This window comes from Vespa velutina, chromosome 16, assembly GCF_912470025.1.
Source record: "Vespa velutina chromosome 16, iVesVel2.1, whole genome shotgun sequence".
Lineage (NCBI taxonomy): Eukaryota > Metazoa > Arthropoda > Insecta > Hymenoptera > Vespidae > Vespa > Vespa velutina.
The window spans coordinates 3,911,119-3,930,293 of record NC_062203.1 but is presented as its reverse complement, the minus strand read 5'-3'; the positions used below and the strand labels follow the sequence as shown (position 1 = coordinate 3,930,293).

Sequence of the window (19,175 nt, the reverse complement as noted above, 5' to 3'; positions counted from 1 at the left end):
ATGAAAAAAAAAGAAAAAAAAAAAAAAAAAAAAAAATTAAATATAATTTTAAGAGAAATATAAAAAGTAATACCTTGCTTTACTAACTAAACTACCACTACTACATGCTGATATGCTGGTATTTTCAAGTGTAACCACAACTGCACCCCTTAATTCTCCGTCGTATAATCCTCTGTTTAATCCCCAATTATTCGGTGGTAAAGGATTTAATGGCAAACAAATACCCATGTCGTCTACTGTCAATTGTAAAAATAATGTTCCCAAATGCGGTGCGCTAAGTTGACTCGTTAATTGGCCAAATGGAACTTTTTCAAAGACTTGTTGTGTAGCTGTTAATACTTCTTTATTTAAATTAGCTCGTTTTTCGTTCCAATATTCATATGCGTTCTTATAATTTAACCAAACGAGTATTGCTTTATCGATAGCCATTGGTTGTATATAAATTAATGGACGTTTTAGAGTAATTAAAACTACTTCTTTGTCTTCACCTTGGGCCATTTCTTCTTGAAATGCATTTCGTAAACCTACTCTGGTATTAAAAAATGCAAATTGTTGAAATTCCGGTTCCGCTTCTTCGAACAGAGCATTTTTTAATAATTGTCCGAGACTCAAATTAATATCAACTTGTGCTTTGCCAAATAACTTCATGTGTGGATTTGGTTGAGTTGCACCAGAGACATTTTGCACTCTGTTAGATAATTGAAATTCAACGGTACCGGTTTCTAAACGAACTGCAGAACTTGTTGGAGTTGTTGCAGTTAATTGTATTCTCTGTAAAAGGATAGAAAAATTTTACAATTGAAAAGATATAATATTAATACAAAAAAAAAAAAAAAAAAAAAAAAAAAAAAAAAAATGAAATCGTACATAATGCATAATAATATTACCTTAATACGAATGACCAGTGAAAATAATATTCTTTTTAAAGTAGAATTTGTAGATTCGTCATCTTCAAGCCAGAGAGGAACTGGTTTTTCTCCACCATATACTTTTTGTACAACTTCATTAACTTCTTTCATAAATACTTTTTGTACAAATACTAAATGATTTAATAGATCTGTTGTTAAAGAATGTTCAAATGTACCAATGTCTGCAGTGGCACTCAAATAACTACCTTGTCTTAAAACAACCCCATCTACGAAATTATACAGATAAATAAATTTTAATTACATACTCAGGTGAATTTATTAATATTCATTATATTAATTTTAAAGAGATTCTTACCAGCAATTTTACTATCGTTTAAATTGTTATTTCCATCCTGTATATATTCTGCTGACACATGTACTTGAGGAAGTTCAATACTTGCTTCAGAAGGTAGATTTGCTTCTGTTACTTGTAATTTGGTTGTAAAACTTAGACTATGATGAGGCAGGTCTATCGTAAATTTAGCTTTACTACCAGTTACACCCGAACTGTTCACTTGATCCATTTTATATTGTGCTTGTAAAGAAGGAAGCAATGCAGCTGTTATACTTAAACTTTGGAGTATTATATGAAATTGCATAACAATTGGTTCCAAAAGGCTAGGCATAGCTTGAGATTTTTCTTCATCAACAGTAGGTGCTGGTGCATCATGATGTGGACTACTGGGTCCAGCATCTAAATCATCTGGCTGTTGTCCTCTCGACATTCGTGAGGATGTTCTTGTAACTCTTAATTCCTATTTAATTGAGAAAATGAAAGAGATTCGACATATATTACGTAATATATCGAAATAAATAATTACAAAAAGATATATATAAGTATTTTGAATCTTACCTGTAAAGTTGATGATAATTGTTTACTACCTCTTGTCATCATTCCATGCAGAGCAACTGGATGCTGTGGTATATCTATATTTACAGCTCCAACAGTTAACAAGCCACTGTTCTTGTCTTTTTGACGTCTGGTTATGCTAGAGTATAAAGCTTGTGATTTTCCAACTGTAATCTTGACAACGGTTTGTTGACTAGGTGCTACACCTTCCAGTAAAACGATCATAGTTCTACCAATCTGTCCTGTCAAACTACATTCCAAACTAGCAGGTCGAGTTTTTTTACGGCACGTTAAGCTTGCATGCAAGCTTGTAATTTCAGCTTCTAGTTTTAATCCACTTAATGTAGCCAAAAGCCGAGTTCTATGTATTCTTGCAACTCCAAAAATGATTAGTCTAGTCCTTTCACCTGTTACAATACCTATTCAATAATATGCAGTGTAAATGACAATATAAATTTATTTGATTAGTTATATTTATAATACCCACTTAATTCCCTTGGAGGTGGTACCGGTGTAGAACTATTCTCTGCATTTAAACCTTTCTCAATATCCCCACCATCTTTTGTTTCGTTCAAAATTTCATACTTCTTATTTGTTTTATAATGTTCCGCCGCATCCGCGGGAATAGAAAATCGATGTGTAATAGTCTTAGTTTCTGGACGTGTTGCGTATAAATCCAAGAGATAATAGATAGTTTTCCAACATCTTGGTATTAAATTAACAGTATCTTTGCATTTATCCGATAATATACTAAATTTATCAAGGCCCGATCCACTGGGACTCGCTCCAAAACTAGGTGTAATAACGCCTTCGCTCAGATTAATATAACCTTTTACACTTTTTCCTGTACTACGCAATTTTTGAGCAAAACTTTGCGGTCGAGATCTAATACTTGCACCTGGTGATATGACCTTTTGCTGATTTGGTTCAAAACTACTACGAAGTAATGGAACTTCTGCTTTCTTTCCAATAAGAAGGTGCTCTTGTAAATCAGATGCTAGATGCAAAAGAAAAAAATAATCATTGAATATAACATAATATTCTTTCATATCTATAAACAAATAATAAATAATTTAGATAAAACATATTTACTTGAGGAGGAGCCATTTTTTGTGACAGTATCATTGACAAGTAAATTTGTATTTCGTTTGGTTTCAGGACGTTGTTCTTTCAATTCCATTTGTGTTTCTTTAACATTTTGATACATATTACTAATTTGATGCAATAATCTAAGTAATGGCATATTTACTTGTTGACTGATATAACGTATATTGAGACTGAAATTAACTACTGTGCTAGTATGCTTCTTTAGTTGACCTCTTGATATATATAAAACATTTTGTTTTTGTATCATATCATCGACCGTCATATCAGCCATTTTTTTTAACATCTATATCAACACCAATTTTTTCACATAAAAATGCTGGTGTCTCAGGAGGTATGTCCAGATGAAATTTCGACCCAACTCCTTTCTTTTGTTGATGCTTGTTACCTGCATTCATAAAAAACATGTTGATATCATTTAAAAACGATTTAAATAGAATACATTAAAATTAATTAACACACTTTTCTTTTTGTCTGTTACTTTTCCAAATTCACTGACAACTATATCGATACGCATTGTATCCATACATCCTACAAGAGACAAATTCGATCCTAAACAATCTAAAGATGACATATTGTTTACATTTCCAGAACCAATTGCCGATAACATTTGTTGAGGCATAACAGATAATGAAGATAAAAGAGGTTCAAAAATTAAATGAGCATCCAATAAACGAAGTGAATCTTTCATTGGGTATAAAAATGCACCACTATGTAAATCTGAATCTTCTGTATCATCTGTTGTCATAGTATTAATCTTGGAATCCTAAAAGCATTAAAAATACATAGCAATTATAAGATTAATAAAAGTTTCTTTTCATTTTCAAAATATATTTTCATCATAGAATAATATTTTGATGGACAGGAAGTCAATGAAACGTAATGAAATTTATAAAATAAAAGTGAATGAAAATTAAATCAAAATAAAATAATGTTTTTCTACAAAATTAATTTCTTCTTTTGAAATACCTTCATTGACTTTTGTTCTGCACGAAAGACCTAAGAAAATGAAAGAATATGTGTAAAAATATAATATATATTTAGAAGCATTAAAATATTTCCAAAAATATGCATTAGTTGAACACAAAAAAAAACAAAATCATTTGATTAAATAGGATAATAAAATTTACCCATTGTCCTTTTACATTTCCTTTCTCATTATCTTTTATAAATTCTTGTTGTTTTGCCATCCAATTATATAAATCTTCTTCAGTGTTAATAGGTTTATTTGAATGATGACTTATTGGAGAAGTCACTTGATCTAAACTCCCAGTACTATGTTGACTTCCATGTAGACCTCCAGAATATATACTAGGATTAGAACCAAGTTGATGAGAATGGGATACTTGAATTTGTGGTGCCTTCTCTTCTCGTAATGCTCCATAGCCTAATACAAAAACATTTGTTTTTTTTTTTTTTTCCATATAAGATAATTTTACAATTTTAATCTAAATTGTTTTTAAAAGTACCCATTAAAAGTTAAAAAGCATTCATATAAAACATTAAAAAAAATTAGTATAAGCAATGTATAAAAAAGCTTTGGATTTAACTAAAGTACAGGTCAGAAGCAAGAAAATATGTACAATTAAGAAATTGAAAATAAAAGATATTACAGTTTGATATATTTGATAATATTACAAACGAGATTAAGTTATAATTTTAAGAAATATTGACTGTGTAATAATTAAGACAATACTTTCTTCATCAGAATGGTAATAACTAGATAGTTACAAAAAAAGTTAAAGTAGATCTCATATTAATTTATTGAAAAGTTTTTTATATAACTGTTATATTTATTTCTTTATCTTTTAACTGTGAAAATGTAATTATTTCAGTCTGATGATTAGAAATTATCATTAGCAAAACATTTCAGATGTCTCACTTACTTATATTATTTTGTTCTCGATTTTGATTGAACAGGCCACCGCTTGCAAGCAAGGGAAAGACAATACTTGCTCGTGTACTAACAGGCACTTGTGTAGGTTGCAGCGATTTTCCTCTCTTTGGAAGAACTACTGGTGGAGAGGGAGAGGTTAGTGAATCCGGGCCTGGAACCGGTGTTGGTAATGGGGTTGTATCTTTCCCACGAGGAGAACTTACAGGAACCGTCAAACCATCACCACACATGCCTGGTTGTTTCATATTAATCCAATTTTTTTCTTTACACAAAAAATATGTTTGCAGTGTCCAAGAGTACTTAAGAAAAGCGTATAATTATATCAATCAATGACAATAATTCTCATTATATCTTGTAATATTATTAGTAGATGAAATTGTTCAATTGCACATATTAACGCTTTTCTACAGTAATAAGCTATGAAATATTGAACACATTTTTTTAAGCTGTGCAAACATAAATGACGTTAATAGACTATTTAACAAAGCAACAAAGCATGGATGTGTGTAAGCATTTAAATACTACGAATCTCTTACTATATAAATGTTAATAAGGCAATGCTAATTTAATTAATTATATCAATAATTATTTTAAGTATTAATTTTGCAAAATTAATTATTAAACTTTTTGTAATTTACACATTCAAGGTACATTAAAGTTTACGAATTTAAAGTAAAGCTATAAAAAGCATTAGAATAATTGTTAAGATTTTACACGATAAAGAACAGAAAGTTATTGAGAAACTTTTTTTTTTATATATATATATTGATAATATATCTAGAAATTTTAGTTATTAAATTATTTGATATGTAGTAATGTAAACTAGAGAAATATATTTTCACCTCACAAATCTATACCAGCTATAACCATATGCCATATATAAAAGTAATATATTGTTATATTACATATGTTATTAGATTTCAATAAAATATAATTCAGATGTATAAATTTATAAAAATTAGGAAAAAAATAAGATCCTGCTGCCTTTTTCTATATTGAACTATAATATATATGATGTTGATTTATATGAATAAGTACTACCTGAGCTTTTATCTTGTCCATTCTTGACATGTATATGTTTGTTTATATGGTCCGTGTGGATTAGCATAGCACATTCATCTGTCACTTCCTGATCATCAACATCTCCTGCACTACCCTCCCCATCCGTCAGCAAATTTTCCTACACATTAATAGGCCAAACCCATACATGTTTTTAATATGTAATAATTACTCCACTTCTCTCATAAAAGCTGCAGAATGCAATTGATAAAAAATTTATAATATAAACAGTAATAAAATAATTATTTATAATATGTCCTTTAAAATTATAATGTAAGAAAAGATGATTTATATATTATGATATTTCAGCTAATAAAATTTGTTGTATGACATGGAATGATTTACATATCAAATATACATTTTAATGTTCTTTTAAGCATATTTTAGAACCTTTCTTTATTTTAACGTGCAAAAAGAATTTTTTAAAATAATTTAAATTTTAAATATTTTTAACGTTTGTATTTTCATATATAAATATATATATATATATATATATATATATATATATATATATACATATATACATATATACATATATACATATATATATATATAACCCATAAGCATCAATATATTTTACCAATGGCAATATAAAGAAGTTTCTTCTTATAATAGCATAGAGTGAAAAAAATTCACATTGCGTTAGGCACATTCATATGTATGTGTGTGTTATATAATAACAAAATAGCATTATTTAATTAATATTATCACATTTGAAAAGAGACAGCGTGTGTATTTTAAAAGCTCATATTATTATATACCATATGTAAAAGCACATTTGTTTGTATAGAGGATATATCTACAATAGTATTTGTTTCAAAGATATTAATCAGTTAAACGAAAGATGCTATATTGACTATAGAAATATTTTTGGAGCTAAAATTACAGCAGCACATGTTTTCACAAAGATAATTAATTAATAATAGTGAAGAGAGGACTTTATAAAGCTTTTTGCATGGTGATTTAATTTGTCCCATGTATTGAAAAAAAAGTTTCTTACACTCTTTTACATTGTTATTTCCTTCCAGATCTTCATAGATTAATTGCTGAAAGAAGAATTCTCAAAAGGATTAATATTTTCGCACAATGAAAAGTATATTGATTACTTATGTTTATTTATCAAATATGTAAAAATGATGGAACGCAGAAATCTTCTGAATTAAAATCAATGGTATTTTTATTTGTATACCACTGGATTTATACTTTTCATCAAGAGTATAATTGTATATTTAATAATATTTCCCTATTAAAACTGGATTAATATCGTATTAAATCATAATAATGACAAAATTTTAATAATATATGTATAATCTTACCTCATCAGGATCAGAGACAGCAAATGTAACATTCAAAGGTTTGACGTGTTTCGTTTTATAATTGTGTTCCAAAAGTAATGGAGTGTAAAGTACATTTTTCCATTGTCTGCTTAATACAATAACTCCCTTGTAAGATAAAATAAAAATATAAAAACAAATCACAAATATATTTATCTATTTATCATATCAATATAAATATTATATAACTGTTATTACCTGTCGAAGCGTAGATAAAAGAGGTAAATCAGATTCTTTAAGATTGGTTTCTATGTTTGCTAAATCAGAAAGTAATACATAATTTTGCAAAATCGTGCACAACTGACAGGACGGGTCTTCTTGTAGAGTTTTAGCCAATGGCGTTAATCTCCCATAACGACTCTAAAAAATATATCACTTTGATGTATATAAATTTCATTACCATTTATATAAAATATAATAATTTACCTTAACCGGTATGTGGATTCCTTGAACATCTAATGCTTCTGCCATGAGACAAGCAACAATTGCTGTTGATCTTCGATACATAGTTCTAAACATATGGACAATTCTAATGGCAAATTTATTACTTGGATTCATCCAAGCATTAATGGCTGGAGATGCAGTGCTAAGCAAATTCCAATCTAATCGCGTATAATCTATTTTTCGTGTTATCGGTGTACGAGGCGGTGCTGCAAAATTAAACCATACAGTTTTTAATTCTATAACACATGAAACGGTATTCCCATTAGTTGTTTTGGAGTTAAGACTAGCACAAGTAGCACTATTGTTTATTTGCGTTCCACTAGGTACGTTTGCCGAACTTATCTCTTGTTCAATAGCTGGAGCTGTAGAAGCTAAAATAATAATAAAAATAAAAATAAAAATAATAATAATAATATTATTATAATATCCATTATTCTTTCTTGTTATTAACAAAAAAATAAATAAATTTTTTTTATAAATCTTTTGTATATATACCAGCTCCATTATCCAATTCCTCTTGACTTTTTATACTATCAGTGTACAATAATTCGGTATCTGCTTTTTTATCATCGCGTCCATTTTCTCCTTTCTCAAATTGCGATCTTTTTACAATTTTCAATTTAATTCCTTCCAAACCACATTCGAACATAATGAATCCTAATCGATCTTCTCCACTACCCATAGTAAATTCTTCTGTAGCTTGAGAAGGACCTGATTGTTTCTATTAAATTAAACATATTTATTATATAATATTATTTATAAATATTGCAATGATATATCTGAATAAATCAAAGTTATTACATTTTGTTTATCTTTTTCATCGGGTAATTGTAGTAGATAATAATCAATGCATTTTAATGGAGAAGTCATTCTTGTACATGTAAATAATACTCTTGAATAATGGGCAGGTATAGCTGTTATAACAGCATCTTTTAATATTGAGGATTCATTTCTAAGCCGACGCAATTGCGTATGAACTTTTCCTGTAAAATATACGATAATAAATAATAAAGTTATACATCTACATAATAAAATTAAATGATGTGTGTGTATATATATATATGTATATATGTACTTACCAACATTTAAAGTAATTATAATTTCTTCCTGTTGTTTCTCAGATGTTTCGATATATACAGTTTCTCCACCACCAAAATCACTCACTACAGCTGTAGTTTGATGACCAGGTAAAAATGCTTTACTAATTTTATTAACTTTCTTTTGGTTCGGTAATACGGCGGGTTTGTGAAACGTTTGAACAACTTCTCTTGCTTGTTTGCCAATATAAAATCTTGCAGTGACATCGTCAAAACAAATTGCAAATAATGATACGCACGTAAGATCTCGTATATTTTCAAGCGCAGAAAAAGATATTATTTCTTCAACAACAGAAGCTTGCAATAACGTTAAGTTCATCTATAAATTAAAATTATAATTATTTATATTCAATAAGTATAGTATTGTATGTATATATATTATATAATATATTAATTAAAACATGTGCGTATATGTGCATACAATACCTTTGGTAAAATGATGCTACCTTGTATTTGTGTCGTAATACTTTCTTCATAAACATTAGTTTGTAATGCGATTTTACCTAAACATAATATATAAAAATAAAATTGATGTGTAGATGAAAATAGAATTTAAAAAAAAAAAAAGAAAAAAAAAAAGTCATGAAAAAAAATTAAGGTTGATTTAATGAGCATAAACCAACTTTTATCATCACCCTGACCATTCTTAACATTCCTTTCTGCTGTTGATCGTTTAGAGCTGGTTTGTACTTGACTCCAATAAGATAAACTTTGATCTTGTTTTAAAATGTTAGCATCTTTGACTTTCTCTATACATTCATTATGAAGATGATTTAAGATTGTTAATGGATGTAACATAGCCAAAGTTGGTACAATAGTTTCTATGAAACGTTGAAGAGATTCTAACACCATAGGACTTATCATGATATCAATATCTCCTTTGAATTTTATAATAACCGTTGTTCGAGATCCTGTTTCATGTGCTGTTAATAATTCTTCTTCATCGTGCGTAGTATTATTATCTTCACCTAATTTAATGAAAATGATATAAAATAATCTCAATAAAGTAATTCCTTAATATAATTTTTATATGTTTACCTTCCATTTGATTTAATGCTGTATTATCCCATGAATAAGGATGCGTCGGTGTTTTATTTGAGGATCCTGCAATAGGTGAACCATCGCAACGTGTTACCATTTTTAAAGATGTAAATCCTTCGCTAATTGTTTCAAGCTTTGGCACATATTTTCCTCCTACATAAACGAGTCTACCATCTTCTGTGCGTTGAAATACCGGTGTAGTAAATGCATCTCCACCAGAAGGTAATGATGATTGTGTCCAATTGGAGCACCTTACCTTCAGTTTTATATATATATACATATACATATATATATATATATATATATATATATATACATATATATATATTTTAGTTATTGAATACATACAGGTATATTTATTTATATAATATGATTTAGCATATATAAGACTGACACAAAATTTTACCGATAAAAATATATTTATATCGCGTTACCTGTGTTAAATGACTGACGTAACTTGACATTAAAAGCGGAGAGTCAACTATCGGTTTATTCACTTGCATGTGCAAATTCACAAGTGTAACATCCTCTTGAGACGATACAGCAGATATAAAACTGGTAGATGAAACAGAATGGCTATCAGAAGAATCCTGTAAACCTCCATTATCATTCAATGTGCCAGTATCATTCTGGAGAGTGGCATTCTTGGTAACTCTTGGACTACGTTTTGAGTTTAATGTTTGAGTTTTTGCTCTTTCTAAAGTATGAGCTTTATCTGCTGCAGAAAGATTAACATTCGTTGAACTTTCCACAATAGACAAATCGGATGAAAATTTTTTTTTCATACTATCGTTACGATTTAAAACCGAACCGGAACCAACGATAGATTGACGTAAACTAGACGTTCTACTTCCGCTTAAACCATGACTCATATCTTCATCGGCAGAATAAAATGCTTCTGAATGATTCTCTGATGACATTGAGATAGTTCTTTGAACCTAGGTAAAAAAAATAAGGTAAGTAAAATTTATGATAAATGTTTTAATTAAAGAAAATATTTTTACCTACCTCTTGTTTGAAACGTTCCTCGGAATCTGATCTTACACACAATGAATGATGAGAATCAGATACATTGACACGATCACTGCTTTTCGTTGTTGATCTTATAGTTCCAGAAAAAGTCATTTCTGTTGGAACTATAGGTAAAGATTGTGGACTACTACTTTGTTCTGCTGTATCCACGTCTGTTGCATTAAAATAATCTACTGCTAATTTAGAGTCAGATACACTACTTTTTGGTGCAGTATCAATTTCTGGAACACTTAAGATAGATTTACTACGTTCTGTATTTAATTTAGAGTCAGAATCTAATTTTTGTGGTAACTGTGCAACAGGACTGGCATCAACCAATCGAGAATATGGAACATCTTTTATATTGGATGCACTGTAATAAAAAAAGATAGGTGAAAAATGTATATATATATATATATATTATCACCTGTAAAAATAATTATATTATATTTTAGAATATAGACCTTGGACGATCAATATTTTTCTTTGAAGTTTGCAATCCTTCTTGAGCAATAGTTACTTTGACTCCTGTGACAGGATAACACGAGTCTTGCAAAGATACATCTTGTAAACTATATGGAGGTGTATGAAAAACTAATTGATTATCATGTAAAATAGACTGTCCAAATCCTTTTTCTTTTCCTGATTCATAGATCCTAAAATAAAATATTATAATACATTGTATAACTGCATTATAAATAAATATTATTATGTCTAGTAACCTATGTTATGCGGTAGTTGTATTTTGTTTTGATATATGTCAAAATTGTAAATATATATTAGTTGTAATTTCTTCTTAATGTTTTTGATATAGTAAAATCAGTTTATATATATATATATATATTTTTTTTTTTTGTAATAATAATAATAATAATACATAATATTATCAATCATGGCTCAAAAATTGGAAATTGAAGAAATTTTAGATCATGATTTTCTTCAATTTATATCATTAGCCAAAACTTATTACAATGAAATTCTTGATGAGAAAGATAAGTTATTATGTATGCAATGGCTTACAAAATTATCCGGAGAAAAGGTAAAAGGAATATCATCTAAACGTAATCGAAATATATATTTGTCACAATTACTTATGAACATGCAAGAAAAAAAAATGGCTGGACCATTTTTATTGCCACCAGGTGACAAAGCTTTGCCACCTGCAAAAAATATTTTTAGTTCGCAAGATTCAGATAAAATCTCTTTATCAAAAATTGAAACTGAATCTAGTAAGACATTTTCCAATAAATTTTTTATTATAAATGAAATATTTGAGAAAGAATATTTATATAAAATATATAAGGATTAAATTTGATGTTAGATGAGATACCTGAAGATTTTCAAGAAAAATCAGCAGATGGTCAAACATATATTGCAATACGTTGCTTGCCAGACGATCAAGGAACATTTGCATATGTTGCATTAAATATTAATAAAGAAAAATCATGTACATCCAGTAACATATATTATTCAAGTGCTAGTAACATATCTAAATCAAAAACTTTAGACAATATATCTACAAGTAGTTCAATTGAGGAATATTTATCAGAAGCTCAAATGGAAAACTTTTACAAAAATAATATAGAACCTAAAATATCTGGTACATGCATTAAAAGATTAATAATGCAAATATATAAAGAAATATTTCAAATAGTAAATATTTATTAAATAGTATGATAAACCTATTATAGGTACATGTTGTATGTATAGGTGACATTATTCAACTGTATCAATCATTACATATGCCACAAAAAACAACATGTTGCAAACAAAGAGATGGAATAAAGTTTTATAACAAATTGCTTAAACAAATTAATAAGGAAATAACAGGAGTTGAATATGAAAATAATGACGTAATAAAGTTCTTAGTAAATAGATTAGAACAAGATTTAAAGAAAGAATCCAAAATGAAACATTTGTTCAAATTAGCTCCTGAGCAAAAAAATTTTAAATTGTTAGAAATATTAAGACAAAAAGTTGTCGTTCGGTATTTTCAATTAAAAATAATAGAAATATATTTCATAATCATTTTAAATGGGTAATAACGCGTTAATTATTTCATTTTTTTTTTTTTTCCCATGATATAGACTTCAAGAAAAAAAGCGACGACTTTTAATAGCAGAAATGGAAGAACATATGTTAACATCTTCGGTTGACTTTAAATGTGCAAAAACTGAAAAAGGAACAGAATCTATGTGGAATTTGGCAGTAACCAAACCATTAACAGACAATGATATTAATAGATTATGTGATTTATACCCTGAAGAAGTTGTTTCTACCTTTGTAGATTTACTTATAGCTGACAGACAAATAATATTACAAAGAGGAAAAAAAAGACAATCAAAAATGATAGAAAAAATGAAATTTGAGATAGATAAGGAAATTCAATCTGATAAAGCAATATATGATAAATCACGAGAAACATATAGGTATATTATTTACAATTTATATTCTATTAGAATACTTAAATATTTATAAGTTGAATATTATCGAAATATTAAAAGAAAAAAACTTTTCTATTATTAGAGAATGGAATGAAATTTTGACAACAGTTGAAGAAATGATGTATGATACAGGAAATGAAATTGTAGGAAGTGATAAAAAATTAGAACCAAAAGAAGGAATATTAGAAAACATGATGGCTGATATAAAAGAAATTGAGAACTTAGTTATAGAAGAAGCTCATCTTGGGGAGATGTTAATTGAGAAAATTATTGAAGCAAATATGTGGACATTTTCGATTCAGGAAGATGATAAAAAAGAATCATGGGAAATAAAGTCAGCAATAGAAAATATGAAAAAACAAAATAAAATTTATAAGTTGCTTATTAACAAACAAAAAAGAAGAATTAAGCAACTACGTGAAAAGTTATTCTATAATCAAAAATAGTAATTACTTCCTGATTATATATATATATATATATATATATATATATATATATATATATATATATTTTTTTTATAACTTATCTTTCAATATATAACTATACCCTCCAATTTTATTTATTAAATTTTATATCTTACCTGTAAGCAGCAATATTAATTCCATCTTGTAAATCGTGATAACTTGGTTTAAAAAATTTTGAGCCATTTCTGTTATTTCCAAAAAATGCACATCCACCGATACATCCACATTTTGTTGATTTTACACCACTTTCTTGGGGCCAAAGAAACCACAATCTTTTTGTAGCTTCATCATGCATTTTTAAATATTTATTTTGTACTAAATGCAAATCATGTTCTGGTGTAGGAAGAGAAATTGCAGCTTCGAGAATAACTGGGCCCAAAGATACAGATCCTACTTCAAGCCAAATATCAGTTCCATCACCTGTACAATAAAATTGAGCATATAGATATGCAAGACAAAAGATTATTCACAATATTCTTTTAACATATACCTGACAATCTACTACTTGTATTATTATGTGACCTTCCACTGCCAGTTGTATTAGTATTACTTGTATTAGCAAAATGACCAGCTGCAGATACAAATTGGCGAATCAATATTGTTGGTAATACTCCTGTTACACCAGATTTTACTTGTTGTCCATGTAAATTACAAGTTGATAAACGAATTGGAGATATCCAAAATTGTATCACTGTGCCCACTTCTTGAAAATATAAATCAATAGCATCTACAGACAATCTTGTCATTCTATATTTGATATCTTCTGAACTAGGGCATCTGAAATATATATATATATATAAAATATATATATTATATATTATATATTATATATTATATATTATATATTATATATATAAACATGTATATATATTTATGTTTTTTATGCATTAATATTGCTAATTCAATAACATTTTTATATTTTATACAATTTTAATAAAAAGTAGATCACCTATAATGTTTATCAGGATCACTGTCTGTACATTGCAGTGGAGGAACACCATGATGACAATGATGAGGTAAATCCGGAGGTCGTAAGCTATTTTCCGAATTCTTGACCATTAACAAAAAGGTTTCCAAAGAAGTTACAAGATGATGTAATTGAGGTGAACTTATTTTTCCACTTAATTTTCCTAATTGTATTTCGATCAACCATGCATATTCCAAGGTTTCTTGATCTAAACTTCTTCCTTCATTACTAAACATTGCATGACCTCTCACTTGTAATGCACTTAACATTAAATGACCTTGATTTAAATGTCTTTCTTTACTTGATCTTGCTACATTATCCATAAGCAATGCTATCGCAGGTGAAAGAAGAAGCTGCAATTCTGTTTCTTTGAAAGTTTTTCTCATCTCAAAACCAAATCTTTCAAGGAGTATAACAGGACAGGGTGGATCATTTTCTCCGCAATTCTTTATAAGATGAGCTTGTATATCATGCATTGTGATACCCACTGTAACCTCTAATGGTCGATAATCTCGTGGATCAAACGGTTTGGATTTGATTTCCTCATCTTCCATTGATGCTTCAACACTGCTGTTTTGCATATCTCGATCCTTACTTCTATCAGTACTTACAACTGTAGGACTAGTTCTACTCTGTTGCATATCAGTGAAAGTTTGATAATCACCAAATAAATTTTCTTTTAAATGCATGAAACTTCTTAACAATGACCCATATAAAATTAATATGGATGGTCCGATTTCAAGTTCCAAACTCACTTTATCTGGAGGTATAGATTGAGGATCAAATTTTTGAGTACCATTTCGTGTCCATTGAAGACTTGGTGATTTTCGACAACGTGTCATTCTCATTGGGGAAAGTAAAATTTCTTCTTTTTCAGGGGTTGTTATATTTGCTTGTGGAGTAGGTCCCAATGGTGGACACGGATGATATGTATAATTAATACTTAATGCTACAATTGGTACAGACCAACAATCTACCCATCCTGATCCTTTTTGACATACATTCCTCCATTTTTTACCTTTGTGTAATTCGTTCAAATGTTTATGAGATCCATCGCGTGTCATAATCTTTGCATTTTTGTCCAATGCTAATAATATTGCACGATTTGTATTAACTTCTGGTAAATAAAAGGAAAGATCAACGCTTTCCCCTTGAATCCAGAAACGTAATGGTATTGTTAAAGGTAGAAAATCCACAAATGGGAGATCAAATGATAAATCAAAAAATTCTCCACAAAAAGCAATATGTGCGTTTTCTTGATTTTGAGATGAACAATCGATCCAATTATATTCGTTACAAACTGTAATTAACTCAAACTCTTTTAATAATAAACTAAATTTCCATGTATATGGAACAAAATGCAAGATATCGGGCCTCGATTTATTGGCCCATTCATTAATCATATCCTGAAAAAATTCTTTGTGCGAATAAACTAAATTAGCCGTGGCTTTACATCCAGTCAAATTAAGAGTCCATTCTTGATGATCATTCCATCTTATTGGATAATGACATTTCACTCCAAATTCCAATGTTTCGCTCTCAAATAAACTACGATATTGCAAGCTTGTTGTAGCTTCTAAATGTAATAACTGACCAGTTATTTTTGTAGTATATCCATCCTGCAAGACTATCCATGGCATGGTAATTTCTAAATATGATCCTGGTCCTACATTAATATGAACGGCATTAGTTTCTCTGTTTTTACTAAACAATATATCTACTGTTGCTTCATTAAGTGTTGATAATCTAATATCAAAGGATTGCACTTGTCTTTTCTCTCCTGGGATTGGAGTTTTTGTTACTTTCAATGATTGATAATCATTTGGAAAGAAAAACTTGAATAAGTGTTCTCTTTGTCCATCTGCCCAAGGACCATAACTAAAATCTGTACCCTTTCCACATTTAATGTCTATACCCCAAATAGGTGGCATTGCTTCAACCATATCACCATTAACTAATTGTATCATTTCTGGATGTTCAGGAACAAATCCAGGTTCATCCATATAATAATATACCTCCATATTATTAGAACTTAAGACAACAAAACCTTCACCCATATATCTAGGTGGATCATCAACCATTCCTGTATACTTGGGGCTGGGTGCTAAAATGACTTTGAAATTTTCTGCTTTACATTTTGAAAAGTGCATAAAATGATCATGTCGAGATGCTGCTGGCTTAGTGGAGTATACAAAATGTGCTTCTTCTACAGTTATTGAAAGTGTTGTTGGTACTAAGCGATTACCAAATACTAATCTCCCCTGTAAATATTACTAGGTTGAACAAATACATCCCTATTTCAAAATAATTGATAATTACAAAGATAAATATAAAGTAATTGGTACAACTGACCGTGCAAACATCTAATTTAATAACAGGTATTAAATCTCTCCAGGTTCTAGCAATAACATGAGCTTCTTTTTTTCTAATGTTGTCAACATGACGTGAAACATCCATCGCATTTATTTGTTGACGATTTTCATGATTAGCATTGCCTAATGATGTTACATCATGATCATCAACATTCATGCAAAAATTTTCTTCGTCCGCAAACATTTGAGGTGTGAGACCAAATGATTTCTCCAATTGTGCATATAACTGACAGCGATTATATACATGTAATTCGAATCCATTTAACATTACTGAAAGTCTTGTATCTGAATGAGAAAGATCTGAAACATCAAATAAATTATTTGAATTTTTTTAATTTAATATATTTTATATATAATATTTTATTTTATGTCAAATATATACATGCAAATATTACCTTCGGATACATCTTTTGGGACATAACTCCTCCACCATCTAAATATAAGCCACCCATCTTGTATTCTAATACTATAATCTGTTGTAATATAAACTATATCTCTAAACATTATCTTTCCACTTAGAGCACTTAATGTAAATGATCCTAGAAATGGAATAGAATAAGTATCATATATTTTAACAAATTATATGGATTCTAATAGTCATTATTGTATATACCAATTTTAACATATCCATCACGTATAACAAAACGATTTAACAATTTTGTTAATATGTAACCAATAACTCTGCTATTATAATAAACTATATAGATGATCCAAGATATGGCAGATACTAATGAACAAAGCAACCATATGAAGTTGCTGTCCATTTTAAGATCATCGAGAATAACATGATCAGAATAGTTCCAAAATGCTGGTTCAATACCAGACAAAAATGGAACGGTAACATTGTATAATTCGTTCTCTTCCATGATGATTTTTTAAAGTTTCTCAAAAATCAAGGAATATGAATCATCATGGCTTATAGGCTGAAAAATAAATACTATGTATCACTTTACGAATGATATATTCTTTAATTAAAATGTCAACCATTTTCTTTGTTTTAATAAACATATAACAAAATTATACATATATAGTAACTGTCCTTTCAAGCAGTTGCATATGCATTTGTACAAGATACAAATATTTGATAATAAATCGAAATATGTAACAAATTTATTGGATTATAGAAAAATAATATATTTCTATATGCATATATTAACACATTTATGATTTTTGTAAACATAACCTATTTAATAGGATATACCTAACAATATTATTTATAGATGTAATTACTTGTTAAATAATTAAGTTTTATTTAATCATAATAATGACTCATTTAAAAAAAAGTTGTTATCTTTGTAAACAGAAATCAATGAAAATTCTGTAAAACCACTGGTAAGATAAGACTATTATCTTATTACGTAGGTATTAGAAAAATATCTATATACAATTAACGTACTGATAACAATGTACTGCATTGTTAATACGATTGATTATAAATCATTTAATGTCAATGATATTTTCTATATATGGTACATTATTAATCTATCGGTTTATATTTAAAAATATTATCTTTCTATAATTGTGTTATGTAAATTTACCTGTCCTGAACACTTGCGTCTTAAGCTATATTAAATTTCTGTTGTGTCACTCATGATTTTATGTTTATCATTATATCAGTTTCAAAAGATGTCAGAGAACTGTCATCAATGGCCAATAAGATATACAACCACTCCATACTTGACCAATGCACTCTAAAAGAACATTCACAGGTTGAGAGAAATTTCATAGAAGATAGATGTAACAGTAGATAACATTACAATTTATCGGGAATGTTGGACTCATTTCATTCAAGCGTACCAATCAACGAAATATTATAGTGACATTTCAAAAAATGGCGCGTCATTTGCATAAATTTATAATAAGAAAATTCTAATACAATAAAAAAAATTATACACGCAATAATCAATATAATATTTATTTAACAAATATATCTACTATTTTATATTTATTAATAAAAAAAATTTCGACAGTTGGTAATAGTGCGATGTTAAAATAAACATATTCATAATCTATAACTAGTCTTTGTATATTACATAAAGAAAACCATAAAAGTAATAATGATAAAACTTAATAGTTAAAGTTGTTTAAAACTAATTTTCTCGTTTAACTTGACTTTATCAAATATTTGGAGTAATTAAAATAAATTTAAATAGGCAGGTTTTAGGTTAATAGGAAGAATTATT

At 28.4% G+C, this 19,175-nt stretch overlaps 1 protein-coding gene and 1 long non-coding RNA gene across 2 annotated transcripts in view; one reads left to right on the top strand and one right to left on the bottom strand.

The window, feature by feature from the left end:
* The window catches only part of LOC124954833 (transmembrane protein KIAA1109), a 28,355-nt gene extending 9,618 nt beyond the window's left edge, over positions 1-18,737 (bottom strand). Inside the window, 32 exon segments of the mRNA XM_047508359.1 lie at positions 74-771; positions 888-1,135; positions 1,225-1,663; positions 1,762-2,165; positions 2,246-2,755; positions 2,851-3,142; positions 3,144-3,250; positions 3,325-3,628; positions 3,832-3,861; positions 3,993-4,249; positions 4,749-5,021; positions 5,801-5,939; positions 7,135-7,260; positions 7,351-7,512; positions 7,579-7,967; positions 8,092-8,317; positions 8,398-8,579; positions 8,676-9,012; positions 9,120-9,196; positions 9,317-9,661; positions 9,732-9,990; positions 10,169-10,452; positions 10,522-10,672; positions 10,743-11,118; positions 11,210-11,401; positions 13,770-14,073; positions 14,144-14,430; positions 14,603-16,881; positions 16,973-17,292; positions 17,388-17,531; positions 17,606-17,915; positions 18,531-18,737. Coding sequence (XP_047364315.1) covers positions 74-771; positions 888-1,135; positions 1,225-1,663; positions 1,762-2,165; positions 2,246-2,755; positions 2,851-3,142; positions 3,144-3,250; positions 3,325-3,628; positions 3,832-3,861; positions 3,993-4,249; positions 4,749-5,021; positions 5,801-5,939; positions 7,135-7,260; positions 7,351-7,512; positions 7,579-7,967; positions 8,092-8,317; positions 8,398-8,579; positions 8,676-9,012; positions 9,120-9,196; positions 9,317-9,661; positions 9,732-9,990; positions 10,169-10,452; positions 10,522-10,672; positions 10,743-11,118; positions 11,210-11,401; positions 13,770-14,073; positions 14,144-14,430; positions 14,603-16,881; positions 16,973-17,292; positions 17,388-17,531; positions 17,606-17,858 — 10,394 coding nt within the window. The 5' untranslated portion in view covers positions 17,859-17,915; positions 18,531-18,737.
* LOC124954839 lies at positions 10,244-11,384 on the top strand. The gene is made up of 3 exons (XR_007102687.1): positions 10,244-10,382; positions 10,492-10,690; positions 11,069-11,384. It is a non-coding gene; the product is annotated as an uncharacterized LOC124954839 (long non-coding RNA).
* Positions 18,738-19,175: the final 438 nt, after the last annotated feature.